Consider the following 22494-nt stretch of genomic DNA (forward strand, 5'->3'; position numbering starts at 1 on the left):
TATCTACAGACATCGCAGATCCTCTCACATGGACGCCACCATGTTGCACCGCCATGTTTCTACAGTAGCCCAAATGGACAAACTGCTCTACAGAGTGCGTTTCATCACTACGCTGAATACGTAGGAGGAAGAAGAAGATGAGGAAATAATAATAATAATTACATTTACTCATTTAGCTGACGCTTTTATCCAAACCGACTTACAATTGCTATACATGTCAGAGGTCGCACGCCTCTGGAGCAACGAGGGGTTAAGTGTCTTGCTCAGGGATCATCAGCACCCATAATAAACTCCCTCTGAGTAGCCATCTAGTTTATTAGAGGTCACCCGTGTCATTTAGCACGAGCCGACAGCCTGATGAAGTCGGGACAGAGACTGACAGATGACGGCAGAAAGCAAGTTGCCCGTTATCTGCTGGACAGGTAATTAAGTTAGTGTAACTTTAGCGATGCAAATGAAAGCTGTTGTTTGATAGGTTTAGCTCCAAGCTGACCATAATCACAGAGAGAAGTTCCGTTGTCAATGTTGTGAAATATGGAACATTAGTTGGACTGTAATTTCATGTAACAATTATAGTAAGGCATATAAAGGTAAAACAGTAAACACAGTAAAATATAACATTTCCGTCACAAATTCTAAAGTTAAAAATCTACCGTTGCAAAAAAAAGATTTTTGTCTCTGCAGAAGGTGGAGCTGGAGTTTGTCACTGTGACCACCAGAGGGCAGCGACTCATGATCATTTGTGTTTGTGAACAGGAAGGAAAGAACCTCTGACCTCTGACCAGAGAGAATCCAGACAGAGACACAGGAGACACAGTGAAGACATCAGATCAGCTTCATGCTCAGCTTCTCATTTATTGTCAGCGTACAGCAGATAATGATTCACATTAGGGTTTCAAACCTCCACCAAACGTTGTGTTGAAACTAGTGAGTTTGACTTTAAAGCTGAGTGTGTTTAGTTGCAGCCAGCAGACTGAAGGTAACATCTGAACCAGCAGAGACTCATTTCTCTACACCAACAGCTGTTTGACTGAAGACTTTCCAGCCAGCAGCTGCTCACACACACAAACAAACTCTTATTTTAACTGGAAATATTCACATCAACTATCGATGTCCATTTTACATTTTGACTGGCTTTTCTGAGGAAGCTTTTAATTTTTGAAAATCCACAGAGAAAGACATGCATGCTTTTATTCTTTTAACGGTTTCTTTATCTTTTCCCCCTCTATAAATTGTGTTAATGCTGTTTCCATCTAAACATCTTGTGAAATTATGTTCTAGATAAGTGAGAGAGATCAGCTGCTGATATTCTGCTGTACGTTGGTCCTGGAGAACTACTGCACAGGACGGATCTTCATGCTGATGGTCTTCAGGGAGTAGTCATTACCCTTAAAAGGGTACCAGCTCACTCCAACAGCAAAGAGAGTGCCATCTGCCCCCCAACGATAAACCCCGTTGGGGTTTGTATAGTGACCGATGGCGTACCAGAACGCCCCCAGGTATGTTCTGGCACAGTTGCCAGTTGAGCAGGGGTCCTGGTCTTTGTCGAAGGTGGTGAACTTCTGTCCGTTGTGAAAAATCATAGCGTCTCCTACAGACACACAGAAGAACCACAGGGTTAGTAAATTTGCATTATCTATAAGTATCAGCTGAACTTTTCACAGCCTGCAGTCTTCTATCAGACAGACTGATGAGACCAGTTATGGTCCAGACAGCTGAAGTCACCAGCAGGTCGATCTCTGATCGACTCAGTGTTTCACCTGGATGAAATGTAGGAAAATCTTATATTTTACAAACTCATCCACAGACACCAGAGGTCACCGACATTTTAATCATAATCATAATATCCGGACTGATTATTTCTCAGTAATGAAATAAATCCATGTCCGGGACATTTTTTTAAATGCCACTTTTATCATCAATGTGCTTTATGTTTCACTTTATCAGGATGATTTAATAAAATATTGAATTAATAATGAGTTTTTTGTATTTGAATCAAACCATTGTTATATTAATCGAATAATAAAAAATAAAATAGATAACTAAAAAATGAACATTAATATATCAATTAGTATTTCCAGTTTATAATCAGTTCAAACCTGACAGGTGGTGTCGATGACGGGTACTGGTATTTATCTCAGCTACGACTCCTACAGATACTAACATACTTCTGTTACTGCAACATAACAACCTAAAGAGAGTCCAGATAAATGGACTGCAGAGAGTCTCTGGGGTACAGACACCTGAATGTGATTCATGAAACAGAAGCAGACCACTGATTGGTGCAGCTCTGCATCAGTCATTAGCATAAGGACCGCCCAAATAATCCAGTATAAGGCCAGTTATTCAGAGAGACTTTAGGGAAAATCACCTTCCTGTGGAAACTCAGAAAAACACAAAAGAACTTCTGTTGCTTCCTCACCTGCCCCTCCATTACTGAATCCAGATACATGCAGTCTGTATCCGTAGGACTCTGGGTCGATGGAGAACGAGGAGTAACGAGCGAACGCTTTGTTTCCACTGAAGTCCTCCATGTCGACCAGCAGCTCGTACTTCTTCCTCAGAGTCAGGTGGAAGAGAGGCTCAAGACCTGAACACAAACATAGAAACCAGAGATGGGGACTCGAGTTTGAGACTCGGACTCGAGTCCGACTTAAGTCGCACACACAGTGACTTGAGACTCGACTTGAGACTCGTCCTCAAAAGACTTCAGACTCGGCTTGAGACTCGTCCTCAAAAGAATTCAGACTCGACTCGGACTCGAGGTGCAGGACTCGTGAACAATGTTTACTGTTAGGAAACTTCTGTAGCTACGACCTACCGGAGGTTAACTCAGACTGACGTTTGTTATGAAAAGAAGAATGAGCTTCCCGTCATTTTCGTGCTTCTGGTACCTTCTCCACAGCTCTCTGTGACCCCGTGTCGTTCCGTCAGCTTCAGGCTGCATTTCCCACAGGGAGCATTTCAGAATCAGAGCGTTTTGCCTGACTTGGCTGACATGTTAAGATTTTGTTGATTTGGTAACCAGTGTTTGCATTTTGTGCTTCTGCTATGATTAAGTAGGCTACGTAGTTTAATGATTTCCTTTTGTGTCCGTTTTAAGTTTTAAGATCTGGAGTCTCCACAGGGTGTTTTATTCTGAAAATTGGCCAGATTCTCTCTGCCATTCTGTGTCTGACTTCCTGCCTGGTTCGATCTGCTCCGTGCTGCTTAATGCAGCTTGCGTCAAAAATAGACCTGCTACCTGTTCTCTGCGGAGCGGAGAGCCACTTATGGGACGCACTGCGGGCACGTCTGGTGAACAGGGTGGTGATGGAGTAGTGGATAAGACGCCTGCCTTTGGTGTGAGAGACTTGGGTTCAACTCCCCACTGTGACCCATCCACTGTTGTGTGCTTTGGATAAAAGCGTCAGCTAAATGAATTCATGTAAATGTAATGTAATGGACTGTCGTAATGTCGTGTGCCATGACAACCATCTACACTGAGGGGGCACTATCTGCAATGGAAAACATAGGAAAAGCAAGTCGAGGTGAGTCGAGCTGGTACTAGCAATTGAAAAAGGACTTTGGGTTTGGTTTCTCACCGAGCCAGTACTCTCCAGCAGCGCTACCAAAGCCCAGCTTGTACTGATCCCAGCCCCTGTAGAAGTTCACGGTGCCGTCCATCCTCCTCTGGAACACCTGGGGGGGACGGGATGGAGGGAGAACTAGCTAAACACACCAGATACCTGACAGCTCATGTTTCCAGGCACAAAGGTTTGAACCAGTAGTAAGCCTTCATTCAGGAAGTAAACCAGCAGCTGGATTCGTCTATTTAGGTCAGGAACAACAGTCACACTGATAATGTCTGGACCTCTAGCACTTTAGAGTCAGAGTGAGACTGAGCAGTCTCTGAGTAGTCTATGTCTTAAACAGCTGGCTTTAGTACAAACCACTTGTTGGGTGGTGATCCGCCACTCTTTGTCTGGTTTTGCAGGAACTTACTTGGAAACTAGAACCCTCCTAAACAGTAGATGTGAATAACATGTGAGACTCTGTCAGCTCTGATTTCTTATTTGCATTTAACATATACGTACATTGGCTAAACTGACTAGCATGGTTTAGCTAACAGACAACAACTTAAGTTAACTTAACTGGTTGCTGCATCAAATGTATTCCCCTACATTCCATCAATATCTTTGGTTAACAAGGCGTACCAACTGAAGGAAGTTGTGCACTGATCATTGATTGTGTAACAGCAGAGCTAGCTTGGTAGAGTTCATGGGAGGCCTCTGATCAATCTGAACAGGTCCTGGATTTTAGAACTGCTGAGCCAGATTTGGTACTTGAGTTAAAATACTCACCGTCCACCGTCCTCCTAGTGAGTCCATGTCACAGTACACCTACACACAGACACACACAGTCATTAGTCAGTTTATCCACCTGGGAATATTAAATATATAAACCTGTACTAGTACTAATGGTGATGCATCCCATTACTGCAAGTTACTAACTCTATTGAAACTCAAACACTTTCATCTCCTAAGTGTCCCTGAGAGGATGAAGTGTACCTGGACAGCAGAGGTGGCTCCAATGGGATAGATGGTGTACACTCCACTGGGTTGATGGTTGTCATTGTTAAAGATGTCACTGCAGTCCAGTGGGAGGACGAGGGGCTTGCAGCTGGTCGACAGAGGAGCCAGGAGGAGGAAGACGACTGATACCAGCTGGAACAGACAGGTTGTTGTTATTATTGTAGAATTTTAAAATTGTATTTAGAGTCATTAATTAAAGCATATGTTGGGTAGCAGTAGGTAGCCAGAGAAGCTAAATCCAGCCTAGTGAAGCTCTAAATATTTTTAAGTGCTACACAGAGAAAGAAAAACTTCTATAGTATGAATCATGTCACCACACAATTTTTTAAATGATCTTACTGTATCTCTTAACATGTTCAAACTAGTGATAAACATTTAGACAGAGAGTTAAATTTAAAAACTTACCTTCATTGTCAGATTTCTGTTGAAGAGTGTTAATGAAAATACGGATGTCTGAACGCTCTGATGTTTCTCTTGTGTTTATAATCTATAGGTTAATAAATCACAGAACACCTGCTGTAAAGCTAATTCCTGAACAGGTTGGAACCTTTGAACTTAAATGTTAATGCCAACATTGTCGGCATCCAACCCTGACATGCCTCACACTGTGGGGACTCACCTCCATTGACAGACCAAGAAACAACTTCTTAACACTTACCAACTTGGGGTTGGACAAACTCGGGAAACACAATGTCATCTCCTTCTGGCAGGGCCAGGTGGGGTCATTGCATTCTTGTAGTTGGACCATGTTTGTGCAAACACATTCTCACCTCAGGAGTCAATAAATCACACTTTCAGAAAGCGTGACAAAGCATAGTTATTTGACGCAAAAGGTACCTATGAGCATCCGCATGAAATGCCACAGTTTGCTAGTGAAAGATTTGTTGGGGTCAAATGCAGCAACACAAAGGAGGCTAACCCCATTTGTCACGGCTGATGTGCGCAGTCATTGGGTTAACCGGTCGACATGCATACAATCACTCACTTAGGTTGAGGCACACGTACCAGTGATAATTAGGGTAAGGGGCTTCGTGGGCTGTTAACACTTTTTAAGACAAACGTAAATAGCTAGCTACCGGCTATGTAAAAGCCCAGGGCGTCTCATACAGACATGCCTAATAACAACTCTTTGTCACGCTTTCTGAAAGGTTTGATTTGATGCCCTGAGATGAGAATAAGATGTTGGAGCCCTTATAATAGACCACAAATTCTAATCCTACAGAGTTGTGAGGTGTAAGACTCTGGTTCCAGAAGTTCCAAAGTCCAATTCATTTTACCCAGAGAGAATGTTAATGACTCATAAAGCTAAGAGCTTTAAGGTTTGGATCAGCATGAAACTCTCCTGTTGAACCATCAGAATAAAAGATTAACAACTGTTATAGAAAATATCTGGTTCTTTGAGAAAAAGTCACCTGCAAGAAGCCTCTGGACACAGAAACTAAAGGAGACAACTAAGACTCCCAAGGTGCATCTAAAAGGGAGTAGTATATAACTTGATCCCAAAAATAGATGAGGGTTAAGGTTAGCATTAGTTTAGTGATAGCTTTATGTCATGTAGTTGTGATAGTTAGGTCAGGGTAAGGGGCGATGGAGTGGCTGTAGTTATATTCCCAATTAGGAGAACAAGTTTGTGTGTGTTCACACGGACACATCAGTACAGTCAGAGTCCAGGTGAGGTCACACTTGAACTGAAACCAATGTGCCCGGCATGCTAACACACTAACCTAAGTTGGTGAACATGGTAAACATTATACTTGCTAAACAGAATTGTTTATTGCCAAGTAGGTTTTCACATAAAAGGCATTTTAGTGCACAACAATAAACATAGAAAGAGAGAATAATAAACATATAGAACAAGTACTACAACAGTCCTTAAGTATAACATATACATATATATATATATATATATATATATATATATATATATATATATAAAACATGACAACACATATGATGTTGTAAAATGTATGTACAAGGCCTACATCTGTTTTTGAATGAAATAGCTGTACAGTTTGAGCAGGAATGTGCAAAGTTTCACAGTATGAAGTATGAAAAATAAGGAATATGTGCAATTTACAGAGATAATAGTACAAAACGTGTGTTATAGTGGCGCAGTGAGACAGATGTGGGGACTGTAATGGAGCGTGTAAGAAACTGTTCTTGTGGTCTGCGGTTTTGGTCCTGATGGACCACGACCTCCTGCCAGACAAGATGTCTGATGGTGATAAATGATGTCAGTTCCAAGCATGACACCCCGGGTCTGAAAAGTGAAGCCAGTGCTGAACTGCCTTAAAACCTGCATTCTAACAGCCAGCAGGTTGCGCTGGCTGCAGAAAGAAGTGCGATTGTATAGAAGTCTATGAGAAAATGAGGCTACTTCTCAGCTGATTTATTATCTCAGTAAACACTTTCCTAATGAGTTTATCATCTCAGTCGCTAGTTTCAAGTCTTCAACACAGCATGATGTTCATTTAGTAAATTATGGTCCCATTAAGAGGAACATTGACCAGAAAAAAGGGGAGGCTTTAGGGCGGGGTTACCTTGTGATTGAAAAGTTGCTACCATGGTGACCTGTCAATCAGGATCAAGGCAACTCGTATTTGCTGCTCTGTGTACATTTAACCAGCCGCGAACTTGTTTGTGGGCGCTGTCTGTGTTTTCGACTGAGAGCTTTGACCCTTTCACATTGTGTTTTCACTTCATGAAAGTTAAATAACAACAGTAACAACAGGTCGACTAAAAATCGTTTGTTCAATGAGTTGTATTATGACTAGACAATATGACCATCCTTTGTCAACAATATCTACTATGGTGCATTTGGACCCCCAAAGACTGGCTGCTATGGTGGAGGAAGGGGAGATGGATAAGAATTTGGTTGGCCATTCGACGGAGAACCAATTTCCGCTATAGTAACCAAAACTGATGGAAGGGGTTGTGTCTGTGAAGAACTGAATGTCTTTGGACTTGGTGACGTGGTCATCATGACAGAAGGAGATGCTCTTCCAGGACAAGATGAACTGGTGCCACAGTTTTAGCTCCACCTTGCATGCAACTACAGCATGACATGGTGGTAGTACCTCAGTCCTTCAGGGCTGGAAACCAGAGGGTCGGAGGTTTGAGTACAGCTTGGACCAGAGATAGACATTGAATTTCCCCTTGTGTAAAAGTATGCCTTCTTGAAAAGATGGGACTGAGGCAGCTTTTGAAAGATAAACCTAGCTGGCTACTAGGATGTTACAGGGGACATAGTTGAAATGGCCTCAGTGAGAGAAGTTGGCATTTGGACCATCAGTTGGCCAGAAGGAATTTAGAAATGATTGCGGTAATCTGGTGGATTTTCTTGAAAAATCAGAATCAGGTGGGCGGGGGGGCACAAGAGTCAGTGTCAGTGGGGTAACCGGCCGCTGGAGAGGAGGCCAGCAGCAGACAAGATGAAATTGTTCATGTGGCATGAGGTTTTGGTCCTGATGGACTGCAGCATACTGCCAGATGGGAGTGTCTCAAACAGTTTGTGTCCAGGGTGGTAGGGATCTGTTACAATCTTTCCTGCTCTCCTCAGAGTCCACTTATAGGCGGACTCACCTCCACCAGAGATAAGCCCAATGAGCGTGGTGTCATCTGCAAACTTCAGGAGCTGGACAGACTGGTGACTGGAGGTTCAGCTGTTGGTGCACAGAAAAAAAAACAGAGGGGAAAGAACGCAGCCTTGAGGGGAACTAGTGCTGATGGTCCAGGAGTCAAAAACATGTTTTCCCAGATTCACATGCTGCTTCCTGTCGGACAGGAAGACTTTGATCCTCCTGCAGATGGAGAGCGTGTCCTGCAGCAGGGCGGGGATGATGGTATTGAAGGCAGAGCTGAAATTCACAAACAGAATCCATAGGTACAGGTGCTGGAATATGTAGTAAAGGTCCATATTAAATGCATCATATACAGACCTGTTGGCTATGTAGCTAAACTGCAAGGGTCAAGGAGTGGGTCTGTGATGGATGTGAGGTGGGACAACGCAAGACGCTCAAAAAATCTTCATAAGCACAGAGTCTGGCTCAGCTGGGTTCTGCCTCCTAAACAGTCTGATGTCCTAAACAGTCTGATGGTGAGAGAGAGGGAAGAAGTGGGGCTACCCCCCTCTGAAGAGGTGGACTGGTAGATTGTTGGGGTGACGGGGGATAGTATCAGGCCCGTCCTATTGTCTTTTGAAGTGACAGTAAAACTGGATCAACTCTTTGGCAAGGCAAGAGTTGTTCATGAAGTGGGGGATTTTGGTTTGTAGTTGATTATCTGTGTAAATCTTTTCCAGACAGAAGCAGAGAAAACAGACCAGAATGAATGAGATAAACTCAAAGGAGAGAGTAAAATGATTTACAGTTTATTAATAAATATTCTTAAACAAACCCAAGATTCTCTTCTCTACAATAAACAAATTCCTCAACCCCAGGGAAATTTGCAACTCTTTCCAGTTGTTTTTTTCAAACTTCATTATTTCCCCTGTCCCCTCAACTCCCACCCGCCTCCACCTCCCCAAACTATACATAACCCATATATAACCCATAGAGCTGTCTCAATTCAGCACAAGAATGAATAGCTCCACCTGCAGCCTAGATCCAATAGAATCATCCCTCATTAGTACCTGTCTTCCATTCATCACCCAACACATAGTCAAAATCATTCCTCCCTCACATCCAGATCAGTCCCCACAACACCCATCCTCAAGAAACCTGGTCTCAACCCATACATCATGTCCAACTTCTAACCCATCTCCAATCTCCCCTATCAAAAATTTTGCTGCTCAAATTAAAACCCAACTCACTACTAACAACCATTTCAAACCATTTCAATCTAGATTCCGCTCACAACACGGCAACGAAACAGCCCTCCTCAAAGTCAGCAATGATCTCCTTTTCTCTTCTGACTCTGGCCACCTCGTCATGCTCGATCTCACTGCAGCCTTCGACACCATCAACCACTTCATTTTCCTCTCCCGACTGGAAACCTACTCCAACATCACTGGCAGCGCACTCTCCTGGCTCTGATCTAATCTCACCCTGGAGGGCCCTGTGGATAAGATCATGCCTTTGATGTGAGAGACCCGGTTTCAATCCCCCACTGTGATCCATCCACCATTGTGTTGCTGAGCAAGACACTTAACCCCTATTTGCTCCAGTGGCATGCAACCTCTGACATGTATCTGACATGTATAGCTAAATATGTAAATGTAAATGAAATGGCTTCCCCCAAGGTTCAGTGCTTGGTATATACAAACCTGGATGCAAACTTCACCGAAGTGTCGGCGTAAGCGTCTGCTCCTTCTGTGAAGGCCTGCTTGGGTAAAGACCAGCGAGTCTACTTGTGGAAGTTCACCTACAAGAGTAGCTTTTTCCAAGCACACCTACTCACAGGCCACTGGCTACAACTGCACTCAGGCCATGTGCTACCACACTATTCTTGTTGTCTCCGAAGAATGCAAGAGGTGTAATGCCATGAGACACAGAAATCAGGCACTCCTCAAGCCTTTAAAACAGACACCACCAACATCTGTTTACTTCTCTATTGGGTCAGGGAACTGCCAGTCTGCAGTCAACAAAGCTGACTTTATCACTGCTTATGCTAACACATTTTCTCTTGGGCTACTGGCACTTACTGAGATCTGGATCGAACCAGTAAACTCTGCTATACCCGCTGCGCTGTCCAACAATTACTCTTTCACCCACACACCCCTTGGGGTCGGGGGATGTGGGTGAAAGTGCAATAAACTCTCTGTGATTGTCATATACTGTCCACCAGGACAAATGGGTAACTTTGTAGATGAGCTAGACACACTGCTGTCTTCAATCCCAGAGCATGGCTGTCTGTTACTTGTCCTCGGTGACAGGAACAGCCCATTGTTCCAGCACCATATTTCTCACATCGCCGCAAATTCCGCAACCTGTCTCCCACTCACTTTGCCTCAGTGGTAGCTTCCACTCTACCTCCCCTCAACACATATTCTTCACTAGATGTCACCCAGTCTCTGTTCTCTACACTGAGCTCGTGCCTGGATAACCTGTGTCCTCTATCCACCAAGCCTGCTCGCCAGAACCAGTCCCACCCATGGCTAACTGATACCAACTGTAGGCTGCGCACCGATCTCAGAGCCGCTGAAAGAAAATGGTGAAAAACCAAGACCCTCCTGACATTAAGGCGTTTCAAATGCTGCTATCCTCCTTCTCAACCAGCATCAGTGCTGCCAAAACAGTGTTCAATAATGACAGAATTAACAGTGCCACTGACTCAAGGAAATTGTTTTGCACTTGTAAAGCGCTTCTAAATCATATCATCCCTGCTGAGGCATAATTTAGTTTTCACTGCTGTAGTGAACCGACAGTGTGGATTTGGGCATTTTATATTAAATAAATTTGGACTACTAAAAATTATTCCTCTCTCTCTGGGAGAAAGAAAGGAGGGGGTTGAGATCAACTTTCAACAGACAAAGACACCCAAATGAAAAGGTGAAAGGTTTCTCTCCTAAGTACTGTGTCTGAGCAGTCTGGCACCTTTGATTCCGCAGCCTGATAAAGCAGTGCCTGACTGTTAAACTGACAAAAGGGACATTAACCAGCGCTTAGTGTTTCCCTGAACACCCTAACAGAAATCTCTTTAAAAGGGGGTTACTCATGTAACCGTGGCAACTGGTCTTGCTCTGTGTTTCATTACCTGATCAAAGAGATACTCTTTTTCACGCCTAGATTAGAAACTCCAGGACACCAGAGACACAGATCTGAACTCCCTTATGCAAACAAAGATTGATGTGCAAACGTGATAAGCCAGGATATGTGAGGGCACAACTCCTGCCTTCTTGAGCTAAAACAATGTTTCATTATAAACTGTTGTTCTCTTTTTAAATAATAATCCTTGTTAGTAGTAGCGCTGCCTCTTATTTGAGTAGTTATGTTACCATGTTGTTGCTATCTTTTAATTTTCAGCAAGGTTAAGGACATTTCTTCATTTTATGTGTAACTAATGCTTGTTCACAATGCTTTCTGACACCACCTTTAGAAATGATGATAAAGAAATGTCATCCTATACTAGCTTGAATTTAAGGTTAAATAACTAAATTTCCCAGTTCCTGAGCAAAGAGTGTCTTAGGATTAATCTAAGCTGTCGTCATGTAACCTGATGCTTAAATTTAGAACGGTACAACTCGTTTAACAGCAACTTGTTTTTATTTTCTTTGTTAAAACTTAAAAGTCTCACTGAACTAGTTTCACTAGTTAATTCAAGAGCTTTATACGTCGAGCTAAGCCCACGGACGCCGGCACGTGGCCCGCCAGCAGTAACAAAGGACAACTTAAACCTGACCCGAGACAGGGTTGGGAAGGCCCCCATGGCAAGTTTCTTCAATAAGCCTACCAGAGACGGACCCCCGGAGCAATTCCCTGGCAGAGAAAGCGACTGGCCGACAGCTTTAGGCTGTCCTAACTGAGAACGCACGGACTCTGCCAGTGTGAGGCCGTTTTGCCAGCAACCCTGTGGGGAGAAACACAAGCAGTAAGACCAAAACCCTGCATTCTGTGTACAGTGACGTCCAATAGTTGTTAATCCATTTATCTTTAGTCCTTAAACCCCTAGACAAATTTAACCGAGTTATCATCTAATCGCATTCATTAGCTGCCGTATGAGTCAAATTCTCCCACAATAGACCTCCATTCTCATTGTTTAGCCATTGTTTATTTCTCTGATGTATTTAACCGCATTTTTATATCACCTTAGTTAGCAAATAAATTCACTGTAACCAAGGAATTGAGTGTGTTGCCTATTTCTAAGTCCCTGCCTGAGAATTTACCCTTCAGATGAGATTGACTGACTGATTTAAGATAATTGAGCTAATTGATCACTAGTGAATAATTGTGTAATTATTAAAATGCTACCCAGAGGACCGGAGACTTTGGGTTAATAACAACTCCGGTGGTGCCCCGAAACGAGAGATTCATGGATTAATATTTTCTGAATATTAAAATTCATAATTGGGTATTCTCATAAATTTATTAAAAATCATACTAGCTTTAGACCTGCTACACTCCTCTTTGTGTCTTTGTTCCTTTTAAATGTGATTGCAGCACCTTTTCACCTCAATGATAAATTAGTTATTTTTAATTCAGTTATAAACTCCTGGACTCTAACAGCTCGTGTGTTTCGACAGATTTTCTGCTCATGGTCAAAACTTTCTGCACATTCACAATCTCTCCCATATAGAGGGTATGCTTTGATGTCACTTCCCCTTCCGGAACAGGCTGGACTGAGTGGCAAAACATCTGTTACCATGGCTGCGATTAGCAAACCGGGAGTAAAACAAGAGATTATTTGGTCAAATCAAAGGCAGTCGGACTCAACAGTGATCCATACTGCTTACCAAAGAACCAGCGGTCAAGCTCTTTTAGATGTGTTGTTTGTGTTTTAGCTGATTCAAGCTAACACTGCTGCTCGTCTTTCTGCCACTCAGTGAGCGTAACTGCGTTCTGTAACGTCATAAAGTCATAATATAACGAGACTAATGTCATCATTTGATGAGAAGTCTACCTACCCTACCTACCTACTCTGCTGTGCGTTACATTATTGATCCACTGGTAGTAACGTCATCCCCTTCATACCGTTTGACTGATGCAGTTTGGGACTGCATGTTGCATGTGAAACCGAAAGTAACTGAAACACTTTTGGTCAGGCAGGTCTCACCACAAATCCACACGTTAACTTAAGCATTTCTTATAAAGTGCACCTCATAGCCCCATACAGAGCAAAGCTGCGCTTCAATTTTTAGATGCTTATGTTGCAAAACTCTACCAGCTATTCGTTACCACTCATTACAGCTGTCTGGACCATAACAGGAGCGGGCTAATTACTATCGGTGCGTACATCGGTGTCAATCAGCTGGGCTCAGTTATACATTTGTATTTCACTGCGTGAGGAAATTGTGACTTGACAGCATGTGAAAAATCTCATTTGTGTGAGTCTCGCGAGAAAGATTTTTACCAGACGAGAAATATCGTCATAACTCATGGTGCGAGATCTCGTCACACCCCTAATCAGTAATCATCCAGCTCTAACCTGCAGGCAGGGAAGGCTGAAGGAGAAAGAGAAAGCAAATTCAACTAGCGTGAGTTCTTTGGAGCTGGTGTGAAGTGGCTGTTTGAGTTTGATTGGGCCGAGTATGGTTTGTAATTCCCTGGAATGTGACGATTACATGTGGACAATGCATCAGAAAGGCAAGGTCACTATAGTGACCTGGAAGAAACTACAGCAGGAAAGGTTTAGCCGGTGAGCAACCGTGGGTCGTCGATGTGTGTGCAGTCTGTGTGGCTGTGGTAGCTGGTATCGAGGTGGGAGGAGCTAATGAGGCCAAAGGAGATGAAATAGAAAAAGTAGTAACAAAGGAAAAAGAAAGGAAGCTGGAGTATGCATGTCCTCTGGTTGTAAGTGAAGCTTGAGAAATCAAGAAGGGATGAGAATGAAATTGAGTTGGTTCTGGGATTGATATGATCTGGCCCTTTGGGATGGCTGATGTGGAGTAATGCTTAGCTTCTTTGTCCATGGGAAGCGCCGTTGTTTAATTGTATTGCCCCTGAAGCAGCATTGGTGACCCGGAGGTACTGGGAATCTCAGTGTTTTGTAGAGAGTCCTTGAAATGTTGGAAAAGTTTCACTTATTTGTCAGAGTGGTAAAAAGGGATGTTTCACTGGTTGAGTGCTTGTTTCAGGCAAACTATTGCCTGCTTGGAAATTCTTGGACCAGAGAGACAGTCGGAGTGTTGGTGAGTACAATTGGTGATAACTTTGCTTTGCAACCACTCATATATTGTGCAGGCCAGAAAAAGGCTACTGGAAGTGACTTTATGTCTCGAACACTGAAACTGGGATCTTCCCCTGGTGCTGCTGGGAAGTGAAGGCCCGACAAAGTTGGTCAGAAGATGAAGAAGACTCAGGTATATCAGTAGTTGGCTGCTCATCTTCGAACCTGTCGCTGTCCAACAAATCGAGTAGGAGTTCTGGGTCCATTTATTAGAGGTGAGCAATTTTTTTTACTATTTTGTCACAGCTTATGTAAAAACTGAGTCATAGAGACGTGAACGCAAAATGAGTGCTTAATTACTTCGTATGTATAAAATAATATAAAATAATCGTATGTGCAGGGATGAGTTCAAAGCGTGGTGTTTGTTCCTGAATCTATTTATGAAACTTTATTTTAATGATCTAATCAGTGATCATCAACACACACACACACGGATATCCTGGATAATGTAACAAGACTAGAGGTTTATGTTGGTCCCCAGTTTTTCTTAATGACGGTTCTTAGTATTACCATACCCAGGAGCCTCAGCTGCTGTTGCTTTGGAGAAAGAGCCAATCAGATGTGTGAATCAGAGCAACAGCAGCACAGGTATGAACTGTGAGAACTGGGTTTCACCAGCTGTTCGGAAATCCTTCACTAAGTGTAAAACTTTATAGTAACTACCAGGTTTTCTTTTCATGATTTTTTGGTAAAAAAATTTTATACAATACAATTCACGTATGACATAGACAAACCTAGTTCCTGTCAGACAAACAAACCAACCAACTCCCCAATACCCCCACCCACAAGTACTGGACCACCAGCAAATTTCCATACATCCCAAAATATTCAAATAAGTCTGCAGATTCATACATATATAATTAAAAATATCTAGGTAAAAAAAGAAAAAGACAGCATCAATAAAAAATATAAAAACCACAGGTGTGCACACACAATTGGGTTACATAGATATGTTAGTAGCTGCTGTGCCTTCTACAAAGGACATGAATGGCTGCCAAATGACATAAAATTTCACTTACAGTGTATCTAATTTTATCCAGGTGAACATAACTCATGACCTCCCTAATCCATTGGCCATATGTTGGGGGCAGAGCATCTTTCCATTTAAACAGGATAAGCCTCCTAGCCAACAAAGAGCAGAAGGCCATCATGTTCAGGTGGCACCCAGAAAAGGTGGCTTCCAACGGAGCCAAGCCAAACAGTGAAATCAGAGTAGATGGATGTATTGTTCTTCCACATATACCAGAGAATGTCTCAAAGATGGACTGCCAAAAACTGTGTAGCTTAGGGCACAACCAAAACATGTGCTGCAGTGTGGCAGGAGCCTACCTGCACCGATCACACGTAGGGTCAATACCCATCTTAATCTTAGACAATCTATCCTTGGTCCAATGAAGACGGTGCACTGTTTTAAACTGAACCACCACGTGTCTAAGGCATATAGAGGAAGAGTAGATTCGCTGTATAACTTTTTGCCATATTTCTTCTGGAATCATTTCATCTAGGTCTGTTTCCCATTTGATTCTAAGGCTATCAAGACTATTCATGTTATGTGTATTAAGGAGTGTGTAAATTCTGCCTATTGTTTTATGTTAACTTTACATTTTAAAATTGTTTCAAGCAAAGATTCAGAAGGACTTAATGGGAACATGTAGAGGTCAGATAGTGAATCTATACCATTTCTTGGCCAAAGCTTCATCCATCATTGAGGGGACAAACATATGATACTTTATCAATGGTGTAAGAAGTGAAAGATCAGTGAGATTAAAGGTCCTTCTAAACTGGTTCCAGGTTTTAATTGAATGGACAACAACTGGATTAGTGGTGAAGGCTGAAATAGGCTGTTTGAAAGGAAATTTGGAACATAATAAAGCTGCAGGGTGGTAGAGGTAGATCCAATGGATGCCCTCTCTAACACCCACCATTTAGTCCTACTGACATCCGTGCAATCATTTCTCAACCAATACAGCAGCGCTCTTATATTAGCAGCCTAGTGGTAATACATAAAATTTGGAAGCGCCATGCCTCCCATTGCGTGGGACCTCTGTAATATATTATTATTAATCCTGGGCCGCTTTTTATGCCATATAAAGGATTCAATCTGACTATGTAAATTGGAAAAAAAAAGATTTAGTTAGATAGATAGTAAGGCACAAGTAGTACCTTCCCACAAGCTACTGTATCGTCCTGGACTCCAAGACACCACATAGAAAACTGATCCGAGTTGAGATGATAAAATTTATCTGACGCCATGATGGAAGACACCTTCAGTGTGAAAGTGTGTTTATGTTGAGTGAGTCTGATCTGAGGTCTGTTTGCAGATCAGATCCACCGGAGCAGTTCAGCTGTTATCTACCTGATGAACAGTGCCTCATTCCAAAGGTCAGACACCTGAGCGTCACTCAGATATAGATTGATGATTATATAAGTAATGAAGCCACAATAAATCCAGCTGTTTGAGTTGGAGGTAGATTGCTTGTTCCAGAGTGGATTGTGGTAACTTACTGCAAATACAACAAAACAATGAGTCAATCTGTTTAAATATTTTAACAATGAACTTAAACAAAATTTAATAAAAAGTAACATATTTTAAAGAAAATCATGTCAGTAAACTAATAAATATTTTGCCCAAAAAGCCCAGGAATAAAATATTTATGTGGACATAAAATGTGTATGCACTTTACTGATGTAGTTTACTGTGAGATTGTGTGTTGATGATTTATTATTAAGTGTTTATTTCAAGTATATGTAAAACAGAAACATCTGACAAGAAAATGCAATCACATAAACAAATCATTAAATAACAATAATAATAAATTAATAATAATATTAAAGTCTCGTTGATGAAGACATTTGAACCTTTAAGTATTCTACCATATTTTAACAATGCTGTCTTGTGTTTTCGGTTAACAAACCTCATAATGACCGCTGGTTTATTGCTTGGGTTTTTCTGGCAAGCCTCAATGGAGTTACAGTCCAGCTGCATCCCTTTGACCTGTATAAAGGCAGTCAGCAGCCACTCTGTGCGGTTAGTCTCCATTTCAACGGCTTCTCCCCTGTTGTCAACGGCTACCGACTGACCGGGGTTTAATATGGAGGCCGGTGACAATTGCATCATTCATCCTTGAAAACTGCTCCAGGTCCGCCACTCTGCTCTCAAGGAATGTGATTCTCTTTTCCTTTGCAGCATTCTGAGTCCGTAAAGCCTTCACCTCCTGAACCAGATCCAGGACACCTTTCTGCTGCATAAATTTCCTCTGTTAGGAAGTCGAGCGATTTTTTTATGTTATCGAATTCATCAGCCTGCTGGTTTTTATTTGGACCCAACATGAACTTTAGGCCTCATTTACCAACATCAGAATGTTTTTTGTGTGGATGAGTTATAGACTTAGTCTGCTGGTATGTTCTTTTGTGGTGATTACAAAGTCCCATACACTGAGTGATACTAAGTATATATGATATTCATCCCATCGCTTGGTAACGGTAGTATTTAAACTGCTTAATAGTATTTAAACTCCTTTATATATAAAGGAGTTTAAATACTGCAATGGATCATAATGCTTTATAACTGAGTGGATATTCATTACATAAACATGACATTTTATTCTAGTATTGATACGTCTTAGAACTCGAAGTATTGTATATGTATATTTTTGTCTCTGCAGAAGGTGGAGCTGTAGTGACCACCAGAGGGCAGCGACTCATGGTCATTTCTCTTTGTCAACAGGAAGGAAAGAGACACAGTGAAGACATCAGATCAGCTTCATGCTCAGCTTCTCATTTATTGTCAGCGTACAGCAGATAATGATTCACATTAGGGTTTCAAACCTCCACCAAACGTTGTGTTGAAACTAGTTAGTTTGACTTTAAAGCTGAGTGTGTTTAGTTGCAGCCAGCAGACTGAAGGTAACATCTGAACCAGCAGAGACTCATTTCTCTACACCAACAGCTGTTTGACTGAAGACTTTCCAGCCAGCAGCTGCTCTCACACACAAACAAAGTCTCATTTTAACTGGAAATATTCACATCAACTATCGATGTCCATTTTACATTTTGACTGGCTTTTCTGAGGAAGCTTTATTTTTTGAAAGTCCAGACAGAAAGACACGCATGCTTTTATTCTTTATCTTTTCCTCCTCTATAAATTGTGTTAATGCTGTTTCCATCTGAACATCTTGTGAAATTATGTTCTAGATAAGTGAGAGAGATCAGCTGCTGATATTCTGCTGTACGTTGGTCCTGGAGAACTACTGCACAGGACGGATCTTCATGCTGAAGGTCTTCAGGGAGTAGTCATGACCCTTCCAATGGGACCACTCCACTCCAACAGCATAGATAGTGCTGTCAGCCCCCCAACGATAAACCCCGTTGGGGTTTGCTTGGTGACAGTTGTTGTACCAGAACGCCCCCAGGAATGATCTGGCACAGTTCCTGGTTGAAGAGTCCTGGTCTTTGTCGAAGGTGGTGAACTTCTGTCCATTGTGAGTATTCAAGGAGTCTCCTACAAAGTGTACAATCAAAACAAGATGATAAACTAATAGTGGAGTGTTTGAAACTGTATTTACTGCTGAGCGCAGTGCTCTGTTTTCCAGGAACACTCTGCTCACATGCAAAGCTGGTAGCTGAACTGGTTGGTAGCTGAACCTGCAGACCACTACTGACCTGCAGACCACAACTGAACTGCAGACCACAACTGACCTGCAGACCACTACTGACCTGCAGACCACTACTGAGCTGCAGACCACAACTGTCCTGTAGACCACAACTGTGCTGTAGACCACTACTGACCTGCAGACCACTACTGACCTGTACACCACTACTGACCTGTACACCACTACTGACCTGCAGACCACTACTGAGCAGCAAACCACTACTGACCTGCAGACCACTACTGAGCAGCAAACCACTACTGACCTGCAGACCACTACTGACCTGTAGACCACTACTGACCTGTAGACCACAACTGTCCTGTAGACCACTACTGAGCTGCAGACCACAACTGTCCTGTAGACCACAACTGTCCTGTAGACCACTACTGACCTGTACACCACTACTGACCTGTAGACCACTTCTGACCTGCAGACCACAGCTGACCTGTAGACCACTACTGAGCAGCGGACTACTACTGACCTGTAGACCACTGCTGACCTGCAGACCACTACTGACCTGCAGACCACTACTGACCTGCAGACCACTACTGACCTGTAGACCACAACTGACCTGTAGACCACTACTGAGCTGCAGACCACAACTGTCCTGTAGACCACTACTGACCTGCAGACCACTACTGAGCAGCAAACCACTACTGAGCTGCAGACCACAACTGTCCTGTAGACCACTACTGACCTGCAGACCACTACTGACCTGTAGACCACTACTGACCTGCAGACCACTACTGAGCTGCAGACCACTACTGAGCTGCAGACCACTACTGAGCTGCAGACCACTACTGACCTGCAGACCACAACTGACCTGTAGACCACTACTGAGCAGCAGACCACTACTGACCTGGAGACCAAAATCTGACCAGTGATGACATGTATAGCCGTCATTCCGCCGCTGGTTGTCGAGGTGGTGTCCAGCAAACGATGTGGGCTTTGTAGATCATTGGCAGACTTTCTGGGGAAGACCTGGTCTGATCCGGAGAGACGGCATCCATCCCACTTGGGAAGGAGCAGCTCTCATTTCTAGAAATCTGGCCAAGTTTATTAGTGGACCAAATCCATGACAACCCAGAGTTGAGACCAGGAGGCAGAGTCGCAGTTTAACACACTTCTCTGCTCCTCCATTTCAGGAGTTACTTAGTGAAAATCCTATAGTGACGGTGTCTGTCCCCCGACCATCGAAATTATTTAAATCAAAGGTAAACAGAAGAGGAGCTGTGCATAAAAACCTCATAAAAATTAAAACCACAAGAGCAATAGTGCAAACGAATAGGAGAGTTAAATGTGGACTCTTAAACATCAGATCTCTCTCTTCTAAAGGTGTACTAGTAAATGAACTAATATCAGATTATGATATTGATTTATTTGGTCTTACTGAAACCTGGCTGGGTGATGGAGAATATGTTAGCCTAAATGAATCCACCCCTCCCAGTCATATTAATACTCACATTCCTCGAGGCACAGGCCGAGGAGGTGGAGTTGCAGCTATCTTCGACTCTAGCCTACTAATCAGCTCTAAACCTAAACTAAACTATAACTCATTTGAAAGTCTTGTTCTTAGTCTTTCGCACCCAAGTTGGAAATCACTGCAACCAATTCTTTCGTTATAGTGTACCGAGCACCTGGCCCGTACTCTGAATTCTTCTCTGAATTTGCAGAGTTTTTGTCAACTTTAGTCCTTAAAACGGACAAAGTTATTATTGTAGGGGATTTTAATATTCATGTGGATGTTGAGAATGACAGCTTCAGTACTGCGTTTATCTCTCTGTTAGATTCCATCGGCTTCTCTCAGAGTGTTCATGAACCGACTCACTGTTTTAACCACACTCTCGACCTTGTTTTGGTGTATGGTATTGAAATTGAACATTTAGTGGTGTTCCCACAGAATCCCTCTTTGTCCGACCACTGTTTGATAACTTTTGAGTTTGTATTGCTGAACTACACGCCATTGGGCAAAAATTTCTATACAAGATGTCTGTCTGATAGTGCTGTAGCTAAATTTAAGGATGCGATTCCCAAATCGATCATCTTGTTGATAGTGCTGCAGGCTCGCTGCGAATGACACTCGACTCTGTAGCCCCTCTAAAAAAGAAAATAATAAAACAAAGACCGTTAGCTCCATGGTATAATACTGAAACTCGCAAATTAAAGCAAATATCACGGAAACTTGAGAGGAATTGGCGTTCCACCAAAGTGGAAAATTCTCGTTTAATTTGGCAAGATAGTCTTAAAACTTATAGGAAGGCCCTCCGTAATGCCAGAGCAGCGTACTACTCGTCATTAATAGAGGAAAATGGGAACAACCCCAGGTTTCTTTTCAGCACTGTAGCCAGGCTGACAGAGAGTCACAGCTCTATTGAGCCAAGTATTCCCATAGCTCTCAGTAGTTACGACTTCATGAGCTTCTTTAATGATAAAATTCTAGCTATTAGAGACAAAATTCACCAAGACCTGCCCTCAACTGGCACCGACTTATCTCTAAACTCAGGAACCTTAGAAACAGCTGTAGAACCAGATATATGTTTAGACTGTTTTGCTTCCCTCAATCTTTACCAACTATGATCAATCTATCTTTATCAACAGGCTATGTACCACAGTACTTTAAAGTAGCTGTAATTAAACCTCTTCTGAAAAAGCCCAAACTTGATCCGGATGTTTTAGCCAACTATAGACCTATATCTAACCTTCAATTTCTCTCTAAGGTTCTGGAGAAAGCAGTTGCTAAACAGCTGTGTGACTTTCTACAGAGCAATAGTTTATTTGAGGATTTTCAGGATTTAGAGCTCATCATAGCACAGAGACAGCACTGGTGAAAATTACTAACGACCTCCTTATTGCATCAGACAAAGGACTTGTCTCTGTACTGGTTTTATTAGATCTTAGTGCTGCATTTGATACCATTGACCATCAGATCCTATTGCAGAGACTGGAACATTTCATTGGCATTAAAGGAACCGCTCTAAGCTGGTTTATGTTCTTTTTATCAGATCGATTTCAGTTTGTACATGTTAACGATGAGTCCTCCATGCACACCAAAGTTAGTCATGGAGTTCCTCAAGGATCTGTGCTCGGACCAATCCTCTTCACTTTATATATGCTTCCTTTAGGCAATATTATCAGGAAACATTCCATAAGCTTTCATTGTTATGCAGATGATACTCAAACCAGATGAAACTCATCAGTTAGCTAAACTTCAAATGTGCCTTCAGGATGTTAAAACCTGGATGACCTGTAATTTTCTATTGTTAAACTCAGATAAAACTGAAGTTATTGTTCTGGGGCCCAAGCACCTCCGTGACGCATTATCTAAAGATATAGTTTCCCTGGATGGTATTGCCCTGGCCTCCAGCACCACTGTGAGGAATCTTGGAGTTCTCTTTGATCAGGACATGTCGTTTAAGTCTCACATTAAGCAAATTTCAAGGACCGCCTTT

General features: G+C 42.5%; 1 protein-coding gene across 2 annotated transcripts in view; it reads right to left on the reverse strand.

The window, feature by feature from the left end:
- Window positions 1-830: 830 nt before the first annotated feature.
- LOC119915887 (microfibril-associated glycoprotein 4-like) overlaps window positions 831-22494 on the reverse strand; it is a 51595-nt gene continuing 29931 nt past the window's right edge. Inside the window, exons 4-6 of one of the 2 annotated variants that reach the window (XM_038735686.1) lie at window positions 3585-3681; window positions 2423-2590; window positions 831-1591 (exon numbers count right to left, since the gene is read on the reverse strand). In XM_038735686.1, coding sequence (XP_038591614.1) covers window positions 1335-1591; window positions 2423-2590; window positions 3585-3681 — 522 coding nt within the window. In that variant the 3' untranslated portion in view covers window positions 831-1334. Of the gene's footprint in view, window positions 1592-2422; window positions 2591-3584; window positions 3682-18153; window positions 18898-22494 lie in introns of those variants that run through there. The other variant, XM_038735688.1, reaches the window with a different exon arrangement.

The sequence above is a fragment of the Micropterus salmoides genome, unplaced genomic scaffold (assembly GCF_014851395.1).
Source record: "Micropterus salmoides isolate LMB-PRFRI ecotype aquatic unplaced genomic scaffold, ASM1485139v1 Ms_hic_scaffold_21, whole genome shotgun sequence".
Lineage (NCBI taxonomy): Eukaryota > Metazoa > Chordata > Actinopteri > Centrarchiformes > Centrarchidae > Micropterus > Micropterus salmoides.